Below are 20,247 nucleotides of genomic sequence, written 5' to 3' on the forward strand. Positions count from 1 at the left end.
CATCAAACAAACTCAATGCAATATGTTCTTATTTTAATTATAAGTAAAACGACAATACTGTTCGTCATCCCTCTGTTGGTGCTGCGTCCCATAACCTTTGTTGGTATATTTTTAATAGCTCAATGCAGTGGTACCTTTACCTGTGTACTTGTCAGACAGGGGTGGGGGTCTTTCACCGTACAACGAACGTTTGAACTACTCCCAAACCTTTGCTTTAAGTCACAGGCGACGCTGTTGCGAGTTTGGGTAGTTGTTCAGGCAGTATGAGTCGTGACAAGTTAGGGTGGAGACATGCTCATGCTTTCAGTCACTGGTTTGTCAGGTCAACACACGATCACGGCCTCCGTAGTATAGCTGGAATATTGCTGTATGCGCCTTCAAACAACATTCACCCATTCCTTATTTCTGGTACTCTTAGAGCATCGGGCGACTATCTTTTCGTAAGAGGCGACTAAGGGGATCGGGTAGTCAGGCGCGCTGACTTGGTTGATGCAGCATGTCATCGATCCCTGTTGCGTGGATCCATGCTCATGATGTCAATCACTGCATTGTCTTGTCCAGACTCGATTATTTACAGACCGCCGTCATATAGCTAGAATATTGCTGAGTGCGGCGTAAAACAGCAAACCAAACCAAACTCTTGGAGCATCAATAACATGACTCATTGGTCTGTTTTTGTCATGTGACACATTGTTGTTTATTGGTTGTACAATAGTGTTTCTATTTCTCCACTTGTACTGTCCAGCGTCTGGCATAGTAGTGTCCTGGTCGGTGTCCAGATCATCCCATGGCCACCACGGACAACACTGGAACAAAATATTGTTCGACCAATAAAGAAATTAATAGATTTGTTTTGGTCAATCGACCAGTATCAAATATCAATAACCACCAGTGTTTGAAACAGTCGAACGCATCAACCAGTCATCGTCGGTACTAGCAATATGAAGAAATTATGTACAATTATAGGTTTGAAAATATGAAAAACATCCGCACTGTCACAAAATAATTGTTCGACAAATAAAGAAATTACTAGATTTGTTTTGGTCAGTCGGAGGTATCAAATAACAATAACCACCATTTATTGAAACAGTCGACCGCATCGGTCAGTCGTCGTCGGTGTTTGGCATTTTGAAATAATTTTGTACAATTATAGGTTAGGAAATGTACGGTCACTACAACTTTCAAAGTATGTATGGCAATACATTTTGGCCGAAAAGACGACAAACATCGACTCAGGAAGTGTCAGTCAAGATTTTAAGAACAGAGAGCTTGAAATGTGTCGTTTTTCTATATTCGACTATGGCGTCGTATCTTTTTCGTCACAGTGAGCGGCGTGACGTCATAATAGTGACGAGAGGTGACCAACACGGGTTACTCCGGGACAAGCCGGTTACGGAAAGAGGGGAGTGGTGACGAATGCCTTGGGCTGTCAGCTTCGTGATAGCTTACGAAGTACCTGCGCTACACACTTTCGTAAAAGGTGCGTTCGGTTTCAAATTCAATTTGGTCCGGTTAAATCTACTGATATCCTAGCTCTACATTGAGAACACAGTATGCTCAGCTCCAATACACCCTAAAGATACTATCACAACATATTTTATATGAATTTCGAAATTACTCGATTATTGGCCAATCAGAGGGATCAAATCACAATAACCAGCTCCGTTTGAAACAGTCGATTTGACGGCCGCATCACCCCGGAAGTAAATATTAATAGATCAGTTCTTTTTCCTTCATTGTCGATGGGCATATATAAATCATTACAATTTTAAATTACGTATAAAAATGCAGATTCCCGGTGTTACAATATTTAAAGTATGTGTAGCAATACAATCTAGGTACACAGCGCGATATAAATCGACACAAGTGAGTGCATTTCAAGTTTTAGGAACCAGCCGGCTATGACGTCATATTTTGTGTTTTGCAATGCGTCGCGTTGCGATGTAATACACAGACGGAACTAAACTTGGCGAGGCTTGCTGAATTTTCTTTATGGTGTTCAATTGTATTTGCTGCACACTTTCAAAGCCTGTTTTATATACGTGTAATATATAATTTTAAAAAGAGCAATGGTTGAGCATGTACAGTACAAAATGGTTCAAAATTTATTATCGATATTTCCTTATTTCATGTCGACAACCCACTTCAAACACTGGTCGTCACTCAATATATTGGCTAACACCAAAGAGTGAACGTTTAAATTTTTCCCGCTAGAATGGAGATAAAGATACACTGTAGAGGAGGTTACCTGTATATTTAACCACGCTTCATTGAATTTGTAACAGAACGCGCATTAAATATGTTTCATGCTTCACATCCGACTGCTTTATTGTTTTTTTACATGTACAAAGGCTGAAAAATTAAGAGAAAATATAAATCCCCTGACGTCACGAATGAAGACTAACCAATGTGGAGCGGCAGAAAATATACCCGCTACGTAGACTACCTTTTTTTCTTTTACCAGTGGGAAAAAATCATTTACATAAACCAAACTTTCTAAAATCAAAGCTAGCGTGTCGTATCTGTAGGTGAAACATCCCGGGAAACTTACGTTGACGTTTACATTCGTCTACTGCGCATGTCATGTTGCCACAGCAACTGCCACAGAGGATGGATTGATGGGAGCTGGCTTGATGCATGTAGTTGGTTTGCAAGAAGTTGCATTCCTGAAATAAGAAGAATACATTCCTGACCATGGGATTCCAGGAGCCGATAGTCGCCATGCAGAGTTAACTCCCCTCACCTCACCTACCCCCCCCCCCCCCCCCCCCCCATTCACTCACTAACTCACTCAAACCCACCCATCCACCCACTTACTCACTCATTCACTCACTCACCCACCCACCCACCCATCCACTCACTCACTCACTCACCCACCCACCCACTCACTCACTCACTCACTCACTCACCCACCCAAACACTCACTCACTCACTCACTCACCCACCCAAACACTCACTCACTCACTCACTCACCCACCCAAACACTCACTCACTCACCCACCCAAACACCCACCCGCTCACTCACTCACTCACCCACTCACTCACTCACTCACTCACTCACTCACCCACCCAAACACTCACTCACTCACTCACCCACCCAAACACCCACCCGCTCACTCACTCACTCACTCACTCACCCACCCATCCGCCCACCAATTCACTCACTCACTCACTCACTCACTCACTCACTCACTCACTCACTCACCCACCCAAACACTCACTCACTCACTCACTCACCCACCCAAACACCCACCCGCTCACTCACTCACTCACTCACTCACCCTGCCATCCGCCCACCAATTCACTCACTCTCACTCACCCATCCACCAACTCACTCACTCTCACTCACCCAAACACTCACTCACTCACTCACTCACTCACTCACTCACTCACCAACCCACTCACCCAAACACCCACTCAAACACTCACTCACTCACTCACTCACTCACCCACCCACCCTACTAAACACCCTCCCGCTCACTCACTCACTCACTCACTAACTCACTCACTCGGCTAATCATTCTGGTAGCCTCTTCAACATCAGTACAGACATTATAGACAGGGGAAGTAACTCCAGGCGTACCGATTGTGGCACGCACTCGCTGAACATGTTCATATTGCCGCCGTCATTTGTCACCTGCACTGCGCATGCCTGAAAACAGAAACAAACATGGAGCTTACTGTATGGCATCCTTAAATTAACCCATTTCACTATCTGCTGTTCGTCCATATACAACGGTGTTAATGATGTTCTACGAGACATAATCTAGCGATCTTGTGTCTTAATTCGTGATACACGCCAGTGACAACGTTCCTATACCTGCTCTTGCAGACACGTCTAACAGTGACCACATTCCTATACCTGCTCTGGAAGACACGTCTGACAGTGACCACATTCCTATACCTCCTCTGGAAGACACGTCTGACAGCGACCACATTGCTATACATGCTCTGGGAGACACGTCTGACAGGGACCACATCCCTATACATGCTCTGGGATACACGTCTGACAGCGACCACATTACTATACCTGCTCTGGGAGACACGTCTGACAGGGACCACATTCCTATACATGCTCTGGGAAACACGTCTGACAGGGACCACATCCCTATACATGCTCTGGGATACACGGCTGACAGCGACCACATTACTATACCTGCTCTGGGAGACATGTCTGGCAGTGACCACATTCCTATACCTCCTCTGGAAGACACGTCTGACAGCGACCACATCCCTATACATGCTCTGGGATACACGTCTGACAGCGACCACATTCCAATACCTGCTCTTGGAGACACGTCTGACAGTGACCACATTCCTATACATGCTCTTGGATACACGTCTGACAGCGACCACATTCCTATACCTGCTCTTGGAGACACGTCTGACAGTGACCACATTCCAATACCTGCTCTTGGAGACACGTCTGACAGTGACCACATTGCTATACCTGCTCTGGGATACACGTCTGACAGCGACCACATTCCTATACATGCTCTGGGAGACACGTCTGACAGCGACCACACTGCTATACATGCTCTGGGAGACACGTCTGACAGCGACCACATTGCTATACACGCTCTGGGAGACATGTCTGACAGCGACCACATTGCTATACACGCTCTGGGAGACACGTCTGACAGCGACCACATTGCTATACACGCTCTTGGAGACACGTCTGACAGCGACCACATTGCTATACACGCTCTGGGAGACACGTCTGACAGCGACCACATTGCTATACACGCTCTGGGAGACACGTCTGACAGCGACCACATTGCTATACACGCTCTGGGAGACACGTCTGACAGCGACCACATTGCTATACACGCTCTGGGAGACACGTCTGACAGCGACCACATTGCTATACACGCTCTTGGAGACACGTCTGACAGCGACCACATTGCTATACACGCTCTGGGAGACACGTCTGACAGCGACCACATTGCTATACACGCTCTGGGAGACACGTCTGACAGCGACCACACTGCTATACATGCTCTGGAAGACACGTCTGACAGCAACCACATTGCTATACACGCTCTGGGATACACGTCTGACAGCGACCACATTCCTATACACGCTCTTGGAGACACGTCTGACAGCGACCACATTGCTATACACGCTCTGGGAGACACGTCTGACAGCGACCACATTGCTATACACGCTCTGTGAGACACGTTTGACAGCGACCACATTGCTATACACGCTCTGGGAGACATGTCTGACAGCGACCACATTGCTATACACGCTCTGGGATACACGTCTGACAGCGACCACATTGCTATACACGCTCTGGGAGACACGTCTGACAGCGACCACATTGCTATACACGCTCTGGGAGACACGTCTTGTAGTGACCACATTGCTATACACGCTCTGGGAGACACGTCTGACAGCGGCCACATTGCTTTTCCTGCTTTGGGAAACATGTTTGATAGTGACCACACTGCTATACTTGCTCTTGTAGACACGTCTTGTAGTGACCACATTGCTATACCTGCTCTGGGAAACACGCCTGGTAGAGACCACATTGCTATACCTGCTCTGGGAAACACGCCTGGTAGAGACCACACTGCTATACCTGCTCTGGGAAACACGCCTGTTAGAGACCACATTGCTATACCTGCTCTGGGAAACACGCCTGTTAGAGACCACATTGCTATACCTGCTCTGGGATACATGTCTGACAGAGACCACAAAGCTATACATGCTCTGGAAGACACGTCTGACAGCGACCACATTGCTATACATGCTCTGGGAGACACGTCTAACAGCGACCACATTGCTAAACACGCTCTGGGAGACACGTCTGACTGCGACCACACTGCTATACACGCTCTGGGAGACACGTCTGACTGCGACCACATTCCTATACACGCTCTGGGAGACACAGCTGACAGCGACCACATTACTATACCTGATCTGGGAGACATGTCTGGCAGTGACCACATTCCTATACCTCCTCTGGAAGACACGTCTGACAGCGACCACATCCCCATACATGCTCTGGGATACACGTCTGACAGCGACCACATTCCAATACATGCTCTGGGAGACACGTCTGACAGTGACAACATTCCTATACCTGCTCTGGAAGACACGTCTGACAGTGACCACATTCCTATACATGCTCTGGGATACACGTCTGACAGTGACCACATTCCTATACCTCCTCTGAAAGACACGTCTGACAGCGACCACATCCCTATACATGCTCTGGGATACACGTCTGACAGGGACCACATTCCTATACATGCTCTGGGAGACACGTCTGACAGCGACCACATTACTATACCTGCTCTGGGAGACACGTCTGACAGGGACCACATTCCTATACATGCTCTGGGAAACACGTCTGACAGGGACCACATCCCTATACATGCTCTGGGATACACGGCTGACAGCGACCACATTACTATACCTGCTCTGGGAGACACGTCTGGCAGTGACCACAATACTATACCTCCTCTGGGAGACACGTCTGACGGCGACCACATCCCCATACATGCTCTGGGATACACGTCTAACAGCGACCACATTCCAAAACCTGCTCTGGGAGACACGTCTGACAGTGACCACATTCCTATACCTGCTCTGGGAGACACGTCTGACAGTGACCACATTGCTATACACGCTCTGGGATATACGTCTGACAGGGACAACATTGCTATACATGCTCTGGAAAACACGTCTGACAGCGACCACATTGCTATACACGCTCTGGGAGACACGTCTGACAGCGACCACATTGCTATACACGCTCTGGGAGACACGTCTGACAGCGACCACTCTGCTATACACGCTCTGGGAGACACGTCTGACAGCGACTACATTGCTTTTCCTGCTTTGGGAAACATGTTTGATAGTGACCACACTGCTATACTTGCTCTTGTAGACACGTCTTGTAGTGACCACATTGCTATACCTGCTCTGGGAAACACGCCTGGTAGAGACCACATTGCTATACCTGCTCTGGGAAACACGCCTGGTAGAGACCACACTGCTATACCTGCTCTGGGACACGCCTGTTAGAGACCACATTGCTATACCTGCTCTGGGAAACACGCCTGTTAGAGACCACATTGCTATACCTGCTCTGGGATACATGTCTGACAGAGACCACAAAGCTATACATGCTCTGGAAGACACGTCTGACAGCGACCACATTGCTATACATGCTCTGGGAGACACGTCTAACAGTGACCACATTGCTATACACGCTCTGGGAGACACGTCTGACTGCGACCACATTGCTATACACGCTCTGGGAGACACGTCTGACTGCGACCACATTCCTATACACGCTCTGGGAGACACAGCTGACAGCGACCACATTACTATACCTGATCTGGGAGACATGTCTGGCAGTGACCACATTCCTATACCTCCTCTGGAAGACACGTCTGACAGCGACCACATCCCTATACATGCTCTGGGATACACGTCTGACAGCGACCACATTCCAATACATGCTCTGGGAGACACGTCTGACAGTGACAACATTTCTATACCTGCTCTGGAAGACACGTCTGACAGTGACCACATTCCTATACATGCTCTGGGATACACGTCTGACAGTGACCACATTCCTATACCTCCTCTGAAAGACACGTCTGACAGCGACCACATCCCTATACATGCTCTGGGATACACGTCTGACAGGGACCACATTCCTATACCTCCTCTGAAAGACACGTCTGACAGCGAGCACATTACTATACCTGCTCTGGGAGACACGTCTGACAGGGACCACATTCTTATACATGCTCTGGGAAACACGTCTGACAGGGACCACATCCCTATACATGCTCTGGGATACACGGCTGACAGCGACCACATTACTATACCTGCTCTGGGAGACACGTCTGGCAGTGACCACAATACTATACCTCCTCTGGGAGACACGTCTGACGGCGACCACATCCCTATACATGCTCTGGGATACACGTCTAACAGCGACCACATTCCAAAACCTGCTCTGGGAGACACGTCTGACAGTGACCACATTCCTATACCTGCTCTGGGAGACACGTCTGACAGTGACCACATTCCTATACACGCTCTGGGATATACGTCTGACAGGGACAACATTGCTATACATGCTCTGGAAAACACGTCTGACAGCGACCACATTGCTATACACGTTCTGGGAGACACGTCTGACAGCGACCACATTGCTATACACGCTCTGGGAGACACGTCTGACAGCGACCACTCTGCTATACACGCTCTGGGAGACACGTCTGACAGCGACCACATTGCTATACTTGCTCTTGTAGACACGTCTTGTAGTGACCACATTGCTATACACGCTCTGGAAAACACGTTTGACAGCGACCACATTGCTATACACGCTCTGGGAGACACGTCTGACAGCGGCCACATTGCTTTTCCTGCTTTGGGAAACATGTTTGATAGTGACCACACTGCTATACCTGCTCTGGGAAACACGCCTGGTATTGACCACAATCGTCTGACGTCTGCAGTGGGGCTGCGGTACACTTTCTACAGTGCGCCTCGTGACGCAGATTGTCTAGAACGAGAAAGGATGGCATTTGTAAACAAATGCTAGAGTCGTCTTTAAATAGTGTCACTCGGTTGACTTCAACTATTATCCGTTTAGTATGAAATCCAGTTACGTGTATTATACTCGTGGAATCAGAGAAATCCGTGACTTTCCTCGTAAATTTCAGTTACCCTGCAGTGCATGTAATGACTGGTTATGACAGTTAACCTGTAGTGCATATAATGACTAGTTATGACACTTAACCTGCAGTGCATGTAATGACTAGTTATGACAGTTAACCTGCAGTGCATGTAATGACTAGTTATGGCGGATACCCAGCAGTGCATGTAATTACTAGTTTTGACAGTTACCCAGCAGTGCATGTAATAACTAGTTATGACAGTTACCCTGCAGTGCATGTAATGACTAGTTATGACAGTTACCCAGCAGTGCATGTAATGACTAGTTATGACAGTTAACCTGCAGTGCATGTAATGACTGGTTATGACAGTTAACCTGTAGTGCATATAATGACTAGTTATGACAGTTAACCTGCAGTGCATGTAATGACTAGTTATGGCGGATACCCAGCAGTGCATGTAATTACTAGTTTTGACAGTTACCCAGCAGTGCATGTAATAACTAGTTATGACAGTTACCCTGCAGTGCATGTAATGACTAGTTATGACAGTTACCCAGCAGTGCATGTAATGACTAGTTATGACAGTTAACCTGCAGTGCATGTAATGACTAGTTATGACAGTTAACCTGCAGTGCATGTAATGACTAGTTATGACAGTTAACCCGCAGTGCATGTAATGACTAGTTTTGACAGTTACTCAGCAGTGCATGTAATAACTAGTTATGGCAGTTAACCTGCAGTGCATGTAATGACTAGTTATGGCGGATACCCAGCAGTGCATGTAATTACTAGTTTTGACAGTTACCCAGCAGTGCATGTAATAACTAGTTATGACAGTTACCCTGCAGTGCATGTAATGACTAGTTATGACAGTTACCCAGCAGTGCACGTAATGACTAGTTATAACTGTTAACCTGCAGTGCATGTAATGACTAGTTATGACACTTAACCTGCAGTGCATGTAATGACTAGTTATGGCGGATACCCAGGCAGTGCATGTAATGACTAGTTATAACTGTTAACCTGCAATGCATGTAATGACTAGTTATGACAGTTAACATGCAATGCATGTAATGACTAGTTATAACTGTTAACCTGCAATGCATGTAATGACTAGTTATGACAGTTAACCTGCAATGCATGTAATGACTAGCTATGACAGTTAACCTGCAGTGCATGTGATGACTAGCTATGACAGGTAACCTGCAGTGCATGTAATGACTAGTTATAACTGTTAACCTGCAATGCATGTAATGACTAGTTATGGCGGATACCCAGCAGTGCATGTAATGACTAGTTTTGACAGTTACCCAGCAGTGCATGTAATAACTAGTTATGACAGTTACCCTGCAGTGCATGTAATGACTAGTTATGACAGTTACCCAGCAGTGCACGTAATGACTAGTTATAACTGTTAACCTGCAGTGCATGTAATGACTAGTTATGACAGTTAACCTGCAGGGCATGTAATGACTAGTTATGACAGTTAACCCGCAGTGCATGTAATGACTAGTTTTGACAGTTACCCAGCAGTGCATGTAATAACTAGTTATGACAGTTAACCTGCAGTGCATGTAATGACTAGTTATGGCGGATACCCAGCAGTGCATGTAATTACTAGTTTTGATAGTTATCCAGCAGTGCATGTAATAACTAGTTATGACAGTTACCCTGCAGTGCATGTAATGACTAGTTATGACAGTTACCCAGGAGTGCATGTAATGACTAGTTATGACAGTTAACCTGCAGTGCATGTAATGACTAGTTATGACAGTTAACCTGCAGTGCATGTAATGACTAGTTATGGCGGATACCCAGGCAGTGCATGTAATGACTAGTTATGACAGTTAACATGCAATTCATGTAATGACTAGTTATAACTGTTAACCTGCAATGCATGTAATGACTAGTTACGACAGTTAACCTGCAGTGCATGTGATGACTGGCTATGACAGGTAACCTGCAGTGCATGTAATGACTTGTTATAACTGTTAACCTGCAGTGCATGTAATGACTAGTTATTACAGTTACCCAACAGTGCATGTAATGACTAGTTATGACACTTAACCTGCAGTGCATGTAATGACTAGTTATGACAGTTACCCAGCAGTGCATGTGATGACTAGTTATGCCAGTTAACCTGCAGTGCATGTGATGACTAGCTTTGACAGTTAACCTGCAGTGCATGTGATGACTAGCTTTGACAGTTAACCAGCAGTGCATGTGATGACTAGTTATGACAGTTACCCAGCAGTGCATGTAATGACTAGTTATGACACTTAACCTGCAGTGCATGTAATGACTAGCTATGACAGTTAACCTGCAGTGCATGTAATGACTCGCTTTGACAGTTAACCTGCAGTGCATGTGATGACTAGTTATGACAGTTAACCTGCAATGCATGCCATGACTAGTAATTACAGTTAACTAGCAGTGCATGTGATGACTAGCTTTGACAGTTAACCTGCAGCGCATGTGATGACTAGCTTTGACAGTTAACTTGCAGTGCATGTGATGACTAGTTATGACAGTTACCCAGCAGTGCATGTGATGACTGGTTATGACAGTTAACCTGCAGTGCATGTAATGACTAGTTATGACAGTTATCCTGCAATGCATGTGATGACTAGTTATGACAGTTACCCAGCACTGCATGTAATGACTAGTTATGACAGTTAACCTGCAGTGCATGTAATGACTAGTTATGACAGGTAACCGGCAGTGCACGTAATGACTAGTTTTGACAGTTAACATGCAGTTCATATAATGACTAGTTATGACAGTTAACCTGCAGTGCATGTAATGATTAAAAGCGGACGTGACGCATGCAAAAGTACGGCGTTGTACAAAAACAGAATTTTTACAAAGATTACATTTTCTTTCAGAAACAGGAAATTTTATTCCATCTTGAAGTTTCTATGGGTAGTCTGTGACAAGAATTTCTAAAATGTAAGAGACTTGAATATAATTTGGGAGGTAGATGTATAAGGTATTTTCTATATCAAACAATTGATTATACTTTATTATTTTGTGAAACTTTGCTTTTGTTGACAGTTCTATTTCAGAATGCCATCACTTTACAAACGGATCATTTAAACAATTGTGACACGTTGTTCTAACCAATGGACGGAACGAAAAGGTTGGTTAGTCCATATGTACTTATTCTCAGTTTGAGAAAGAATATTTTAATGTGCATAATCCATTTGGACCTTGCCACACATAAATCAGGCTTACAACATAGGTCGTGACTGTTAACAAGTAAAATCTCATAGTTTTCAATGTTCCATGCTCAAATTACTGGTGTTGTTTGATTATTAAAATTTGTTAACCGAGGTCACCACATTTCTGGCAACCAGGGTTGACCAGATTCAAACTGAGTCACCAGTGTTAATCATGAATAACTCGAAAGTACCCGAAATAAAACAAAAAATGTAATCTTAGATAAACAAAATGGCTTCCTGGGGAAGGGGAAACACCATTAGTCACCACTCGCCCCTTTCCGTAACCTGCAAGAAGACTCGTCCCCCTTTCGATGAATGTTATGTGCGAAAATACGACAAACCAATCAGAATGCGCGTATGACTTCAAGAAATTCGGTCAAAGAATCTCTCAGGAATACTTTTGACTTTACATGTCTTGCATCTAAAAATATGCCAAACGTACAGTTTACATGTGCTCAAACTTGATGTATAATACCGTAAGTCCGGATGTGTTTTCAATAGCATCTGGAACATATATATATAGGGAACTATATATGTGAATCATTACGCAACGAGTTGACAATTCTTTTAGCTATGACCGTTTTCGCTTAGACGGAGCTCAGTTGCGAAAAACGACCACGAGAGGGGCACAAGTCGCTATTTGGCTTGTTCCGGAATAACACGAGTTGGTCACGAATAGGGGAAACACTGCAGCCTCGTGTCCATGTTGGGGATGGGTCACGTAAACTCTCTAATCAACCAATCAGCGTCGAGGCTTCTAAATTCTCGGTTCGACTGAGCGATGCATTCATAAAAGCATATCTTATTTCTGTATCTCGAAAACGAGAATCATCGAGGAAATCCGAAAGCGAAATGATAATGCCGTGCCATAACATTGTTCTGGATATTTTATACATCCTGTCGTTTGTGATCGCCATGACATCCACATCCAAAAGAGTTGCTATGGAAGGAGATCCGGGGTAGAAATGGTCTTCAGCAACCCATGCTGCCGTAAAGGCGATTATGCTTGTCGTAAGAGGCGACTAACGGGATCGAGTGGTCAGGCTCGGTGACTTGGCTGATGCATGTCATCGTATCTCCATTGCCTAGATCGATGCTCATGATGTCAATCACTGGATGTCTGGTCCAGATACGATTATTTACAGACCGCCGTCATATAACTGGAATATTGCTGAGTGCGGCGTTATACAACAAACAAACACATACTATGGGAGGTATATGTTTGTGGTTTCTTTGGCGGAGATCGAAATGTCAGAATCGAGGTGGTAAACAAATGAAGCCGAACTGTATTCGAAAACTGGCATCTGATTAGCTCAAGAACCCACGTATCCTTCATTTAGATTGGGTGGTCAAAGTTCGTCTGACCTGATTTTCTTTGGAGGTATCTTCAGATCTGGACGCAGACACATGTAGGTATCGTTTCGGAGTAAAAGATTTAATGTAATACCATTTAGGCCCTAATTTCACAGTTTCGTTCCCACAATTAATCCTCGATTAGCGGGTATCGTATATATAGCTCTGTATTCGTCCACTGTACCCTCGTTAAACCAGACTACTCCTTTATTGGTAGATTTGTTCATTCATTCCTCCTCACATCTCACGCACTCACCCATTTCGCGTTCGTGTTGGTATCTGAGGAATTCATTCAAGCTTTGTTCGATGGTGATGCTACATGCTCCATACAGCACTGTCGGGTCACGTGATTTGTCGCTGATGACGTCACAATTCTAAAATGTAAATATATACGTGTTATAACTGTAATATGGTGGTGGGTGAGATAAATAATTCACACATAATGCATGTTCATATCAAAGTGACATCGAATGAAAATGTCTGAAGAATGGGCTTTACAAACACACCAAGCCCATCGCTTCCAGTGAGTGAGTCAGTGAGTTTGGTTTAACGCCGCCTTTAACATTATTCCCGTTATATCACGTGTCAACTTAATGTGGGAGGAAAGCTCGAAGTAATGCAGGTCTTAGACGTTTACCACTTCGGTGAAACCCACGAGAACGGGTTTTGTGCTGACAAACCTAGAAAATAATCGGGGCGAACCGGGATTCGAACCCATAATCATAGGTTTCTGGCCTTGCCAAGGGACGCAACTCTGCACAGCGAATTGCGGCGCCCTAGAAGATTGGGCCACCCGTGCCCCCTCTATTCCAGTGTGTAATAAGCATGTCAAATGTAAGAGAACAGTTCAGAACAGTGCGCCCTGGCCAAACAGCTGAATAAGTTTCACAGTTTGAGCAAGTTCTAATTATGCAGAGGAAAAATGGGAATACTACAAAAAAAATTATTCTTAAAAGAATGCCTCATTTGTAACACATGCACAGCCAGTGACTTAGCTCGGCGTCGATTTGAATATTATGACATCAGTGATATTCCGGCGTGTATGCTTGATGAAGCCGGGGCGATAGTCATAAAGAACTTAAGTCTGAAATAAAACTTAAGTCGTGGAAAAAAACCTATGTGTTTTACATTTAGACTTGAGTTTAAAGATTGCAGTTGAGTTATATTCATTAAGCGACTGAGGCTTAGGTTTTACCAATTTCTGATGTTTCAAGATGTCTGCAAACAAAATGGCCGCTGTACCGTTTGGGCGTCGTTCGTTCGTTTCGACGGCGGTACCGTCAAGATGGAAATGACAAAAGGTTCGTAGCTAATTGTATATCAACAGACGTGGGGCTTGCAACTAGCTGTAACCACGGACTTGACGTGATACAAAAGTCGCTGATCACATTAAGGTACCTTGTAACGGGAAAGTTTCAATTGTGTAATGTTTTAATACGATTTGCCTTTCTATTGATTCTACAGTGGCGCCTGTACGATGGGAATATATACATACCTACTGGCTGATAGCGTATCTAATGCAACAGATCGCCATGCCTACCTGCTTGTTGGAACAGCCACTCCGGAAGAGCTTGTAGTGGTGCTCCGGGGCCGTGTACTGCTGCAGGGAACACATCTCCTGATACAAGCAATACAACCATTGTAGTGGCCATGAGGTGAGTGAAGCGCACGGTCAATCATTAACAGAAGTAAACGGTGAGGTGAGGTGAAATTGGGTTCAACGTCGCGTCCAAGATTATTGCACTTATATAGCGACGTGCATGCACGTGTGTGTGTGTGTGTGTGTGTGTGTGTATGTGTGGCTGCTTGTAGTAGTCCGGACTGATGCCGATTTACAGTGCTAGCCCATTGAGATACCATGACGCAGTTTAACATGAATACCCCACTCAGACACAGTATACTGACTCCGAGCCGACCAGTCCTTGTTTTAGCCCCTTAATGCCGAGAGCCAGACAGTACCATCTTTTAACGTCTTTTTGTATGACGCGGTCGGGGATCGAACCCAGGACCTTCCGCTCTCCGGGCGGACGCTCTACCACTAGACCACGGAGGCGGTCCCAGAAGTAAACGAGTGAGTTAATGAGTGAGGTATGGTTTGACGCTGCTTTTAGCAATATTCCAGCAATATCAGGGCGGGGCTCACCAGAAATCGGCTTCACACAGTGTACCCATGTCGGGAATCGAACCCGGGTCTTCAGCGTGACGAGAGAATGCTTCAACCACCAGGCTACCCGACCGACCCCTGAAGTATACACGGAGGCAGTTGTTAAAGAGAGTTAAAGAGAGTTTGAATAATCAGCCGGGTCTGACTGCATTTGGAGTAGATGAACCAACTTGATCACGTCCACCAGGGCCAACCAGCTAATACTACCATTAGTCACCTATCATTGTGGCCAACCAATCCTAAGTTGAGTCATCGTCTACACAAACCATGGGACCACGCCTCGATACTCAAACGAAGAGACTATCCCACGTGTGATAAAGGTTAGAGTGCTTGGATCTAGATACAGTATGCCCCTGGGTTGACACCCTTAGGGTACTTCTCCTATACTATCCCCCAACCCAACGGAAGAACGGATTTACCAATGGAGACCTACACCATACCGAAAGCCACACGGGCAAATAAGACAAGACCTCTTGTATTTTGGATGTTCCACGTAAGAAAAGCCTAGACCATTTTTGTCCTTGAAACACCACGGGGAACATCGGTTACGGGAGATTTACGCCATCTCGGAATCCCACGTGAGACATATATACATAGACTCTGGATCCGGTTCCACCTTAGAAGGGGCGGTCAGGTAGCCTAGTGGTTAAAGCGTTCGCTCGTCACGCCGAAGACCCGGATTCGATTCCCGACATGGGTACAATGTGTGAAGCCCATTTCTGGTGTCCCCCGCCCTGATATTGCTGGAATATTGCTAAAAGCGGAGTAAAACCATACTCATACATCATCGACCTTAGAATCTACTCAGTAAGTGCTTTATTAACCGCCCTTCATACGTGTGTGGTAATTGTTTAAAGGATACATGTATGTATGGACGACCTACCTCTGCAGTTGCACATCTCTGCTTATTGCTGGGGTGAGGGGACGTTTGGTCGGTGTAGGTGGCGCAAAGACGGTATGCTTCGGAGAGAGAATGTCATACATTATGGATACAATGAGTGAGTGAGTGAGTGAGTGAGTGAGTGAGTCAGTCAGTCAGTCAGTCAGTCAGTCAGTGAGTCAGTGAGTCAGTCAGTCAGTCAGTCAGTCAGTCAGTCAGTCAGGGAGGGAGGGAGGGAGGGAGGTTTTACGCCGCTTATAGCAATATTCCAGCAATATCACAGCGGGGGACACCAGAAACGGGCTTCACACATTGTATCCATGTCGGGAATCGAACCCGGGTCTTCGGCGTGACGAGCGAACGCCTTAACCACTAGGCTACCCGACCGCCCCTTATGGATACAACAACATGTGGGTAACGTTTATTAATTAATTTAAAATTAATTTAGCATCATTACCGTGTGTCGTTTTTTCGAGAGATCGGTTAATTCTAGAAATATTCCAGGATGAAACGTTTTCCATTCTGATTCAGTGGCGTTACGTTCATCCGAGACAACATTCGACGTACCCTCTGTGGTCGACGGTGGCGTGGTTGCTGTAGTCGGAATGGACGTTGACGGCGGTTGTGTAGCTTTCACAGTGGTTTTGATAACCGTTGTTGTTTCCGTAGCTACCGTGGTTGTTTGCTCTGCAGTTGTCTGTTGTTTTGTTGTTGTTGCTGGTTCTGTCGTTGTCGGCGGTTTTGTTGTTGTCGCTGGTTCTGTCGTTGTCGGCGGTTTTGTTGTTGTCGCTGGTTCTGTCGTTGTCGGCGGTTTTGTTGTTGTCGCTGGTTCTGTCGTTGTCGGCGGTTTTGTTGTTGTCGCTGCCATCACAGTGTGTGCATGTGTAGTCGACGTGACTTGTAACGAAAAAGTAAGTGTGCAATGTCAGTATTCACGTAAACAACATCACAGGAACAATGACAATGGTAATGTCCACGACAACAATAGAACGGCAATGCTAGATATAATGTCCACGACAACAATAGAACGGCAATGCTAGAAATTATGTCCACGGCAATGGTAGAAATAATTGCCGTGAAGATGATATAAGTAATAGCCATGACGATGTTAGAGATGATGGCCATGCCAATGATAGTCACAATAGCCATGACAATGATAGAGGTAATAGCTATTACAATGATAGAAGTAATAGCCATGACAATGATAGAAGTAATAGCCATGACAATGATAGAAGTAATAGCCATGACAATGATAGAAGTAATAGCCATGACAATGATAGAAGTAATAGCCATGACAATGATAGAGATACTAGCCATGACAATGATGGAGGCTTTAGCCATGGAAATGATAGAGGTAATAGCCATGACAATGATGGAGGCTATAGCCATGACAATGATGGAGGCTATAGCCATGACAATGATAGAGGTAATAGCCATGACAATGATGGATGCTATAGCCATGACAATGATGGAGGTAATAGCCATGACAATGATGGAGGCTATAGCCATGACAATGATGGAGGTGATAGCCATGATAATGACGGAGGCTATAGCCATGACAACGATGGAGGCTATAGCCTTGACAATGATGGAGGCTATAGCCATGACAATGATGGAGACTATAGCCATGACAATGATGGAGGCTATAGCCATGACAATGATGGAGGTGATAGCCATGATAATGACGGAGGCTATAGCCATGACAACGATGGAGGCTATGGCCTTGACAATGATGGAGGCTATAGCCATGACAATGATGGAGGTGATAGCCATGATAATGACGGAGGCTATAGCCATGACAACGATGGAGGCTATAGTCATGACAATGATGGAGGCTATAGCCATGACAATGATGTTGGCTATAGCCATGACAATGATGAAGACTATAGCCATGATAATGATGGAGGCTATAGCCATGACAATGATGGAGGCTTAGTCATGACAATGATAGAGGCTATAGCCATGATAATGATGGAGGCTTAGCCATGACAATGATGGAGGCTATAGCCATGACAATGATGGAGGCTATAGTCATGACAATGATGGAGGCTATAGCCATGACAATGATGTTGGCTGTAGCCATGACAATGATGAAGACTATAGCCATGATAATGATGGAGGCTATAGCCATGACAATGATGGAGGCTTAGTCATGACAATGATAGAGGCTATAGCCATGATAATGATTGAGGCTTAGCCATGACAATGATGGAGGCTATAGCCATGACAATGATGGTGGCTATAGCCATGAAAGTGATGAAGACTATAGCCGTGATAATGATGAAGACTATAGCCGTGATAATGATGAAGACTATAGCCGTGACAATGATGAAGACTATAGCCATGACAATGATGGAGGCTATAGCCATGACAATGATGGAGGCTATAGCTATGATAATAGTACAAATCGTAATGACAATAACAATGATGATAATATTGTAATCAAACATATACACAGTAAAAAAAGTGTTGCACCCCCACATTAATACGTTTGATACATCACAACATTTAAAACGCCCGACTCTGGTTTTAATGGTAGGTATTCCTTGGGGATCTGATGTTAAATGTGTAATGTTTTCGGAGGGAAGATGATCACCAAAACGTAGCAATCAGCACGTGAATTGCATGGTGCATGACATTTGCAGATTGCAGTATCTTCTTAAGCTCAACATCGCCTATAAAAGATGTTCTCTGACAGCCCAGTTTATTGTAACCCACAATGCCGGGTAGACGATTGTCAGAAGCAGTCAAGTGGCAGATTATTGGCCTTCATGGAGCAGGTCTTTCGTTCAAGGAGATTGGCAGAAGAACCGGACATCACTACTCAACAATAAGCCGTTTGGTCAGAAAACACGCACAAACTAATGATGTAAGGAATCGCAGACCCTCTGGCAGACCACGTAAGACCACAGTTAGAGATGACAGAGCGTTGTTGAACACAACCTTGAAACGTCTTTGGCTTCCTCGTCAACAGTTCAGTACCCAGACCGTGAGAAATCGTCTTAAAGCTGCAGGGTTGAAGTCCAGAAGGGTTATCAAGCGACCTAAACTCACAGACAACCACAAACGACTACGTCTAGCCTGGTGTAGACTGAGACAGAACTGGAACTTGAGGTCCTGGAGAAGAGTCCACTGGTCGGACGAAAGCAGGTTCCTTCTGCATGTTGTGGATGGCAGAGTGAGAGTATGGAGGCGTCCTGGAACAGCTTATACTGCAAGAAACATCATGCCAACTGTACCATATGGAGGTGGATCTGTTATGGTCTGGGGATGCTTCTCATTTGATTGTAAGCTTGATTTAGTGACCATACGAGGCAACTTGACAGGGGAGCGCTACATCCAAGAGGTGCTGAATCCAGTTGTGGTGCCCCATTTTGACAATCATCCACTGGCCACCAGACCGATATTCATGGATGACAATGCCAGACCACATCGTTCACGAGCTGTGACCCAGGTTTTCCACAACAATGCTCTGACGCAGATTCCATGGCCAGCAATGAGTCAAGATCTGAATCCTCTGGAACATGTATGGGACATTTTGGGACGCCTGATTTATCGTCGGGACCCTCCTCCACAGAACTTGCGTGAATTGGAAGCAGCATTACACGAGGAGAGGCAGCAGCTGCCCATGGAGCGATTCCAATGTCTGGTGAGGGGTATGAGACGAAGACTTCAAGCTGTGATCCAAGTGCTTGGTGGAAGTTCTCGATATTGACTTACTGTGTTCGTCAAATCTCCATATGACATTCTTACCCTATTGGATGAATTTGGTCACTAAAAATTATTGAGATGTCACCATACTTAATGCGTCTTCGTTGTTCGTTCATTTTTCGTAAAAGTTCAGCATGAGATTATTACATGCCATAAGGTCATGGAATACCCCATTTAAGTTCATTGTATAGACAATACACTGGTATGTTGGTATACACGAAATCCTGGTTATAATATTAATTCGGTTATCTTTACACCCTTTCAAAA

General features: G+C 45.1%; 1 protein-coding gene across 2 annotated transcripts in view; it reads right to left on the bottom strand.

The window, feature by feature from the left end:
- Positions 1-668: 668 nt before the first annotated feature.
- Positions 669-20,247, bottom strand: part of LOC124115157 — a 38,910-nt gene continuing 19,331 nt past the window's right edge. For both annotated transcript variants that reach the window (XM_048389530.1, XM_048389531.1), the window contains 8 exons: positions 16,837-17,166; positions 16,273-16,349; positions 14,766-14,843; positions 13,482-13,599; positions 8,439-8,536; positions 3,584-3,652; positions 2,552-2,666; positions 669-806 (listed from right to left, as the gene is read on the bottom strand). In XM_048389530.1, the coding sequence (XP_048245487.1) occupies positions 781-806; positions 2,552-2,666; positions 3,584-3,652; positions 8,439-8,536; positions 13,482-13,599; positions 14,766-14,843; positions 16,273-16,349; positions 16,837-17,166 (911 nt within the window). In that variant the 3' untranslated portion in view covers positions 669-780. The remainder of the gene's footprint in view (positions 807-2,551; positions 2,667-3,583; positions 3,653-8,438; positions 8,537-13,481; positions 13,600-14,765; positions 14,844-16,272; positions 16,350-16,836; positions 17,167-20,247) is intronic.

Source organism: Haliotis rufescens, unplaced genomic scaffold (genome assembly GCF_023055435.1).
Source record: "Haliotis rufescens isolate VD_foot unplaced genomic scaffold, xgHalRufe1.0.p SCAF_8, whole genome shotgun sequence".
In the NCBI taxonomy this organism is placed as follows: domain Eukaryota; kingdom Metazoa; phylum Mollusca; class Gastropoda; order Lepetellida; family Haliotidae; genus Haliotis; species Haliotis rufescens.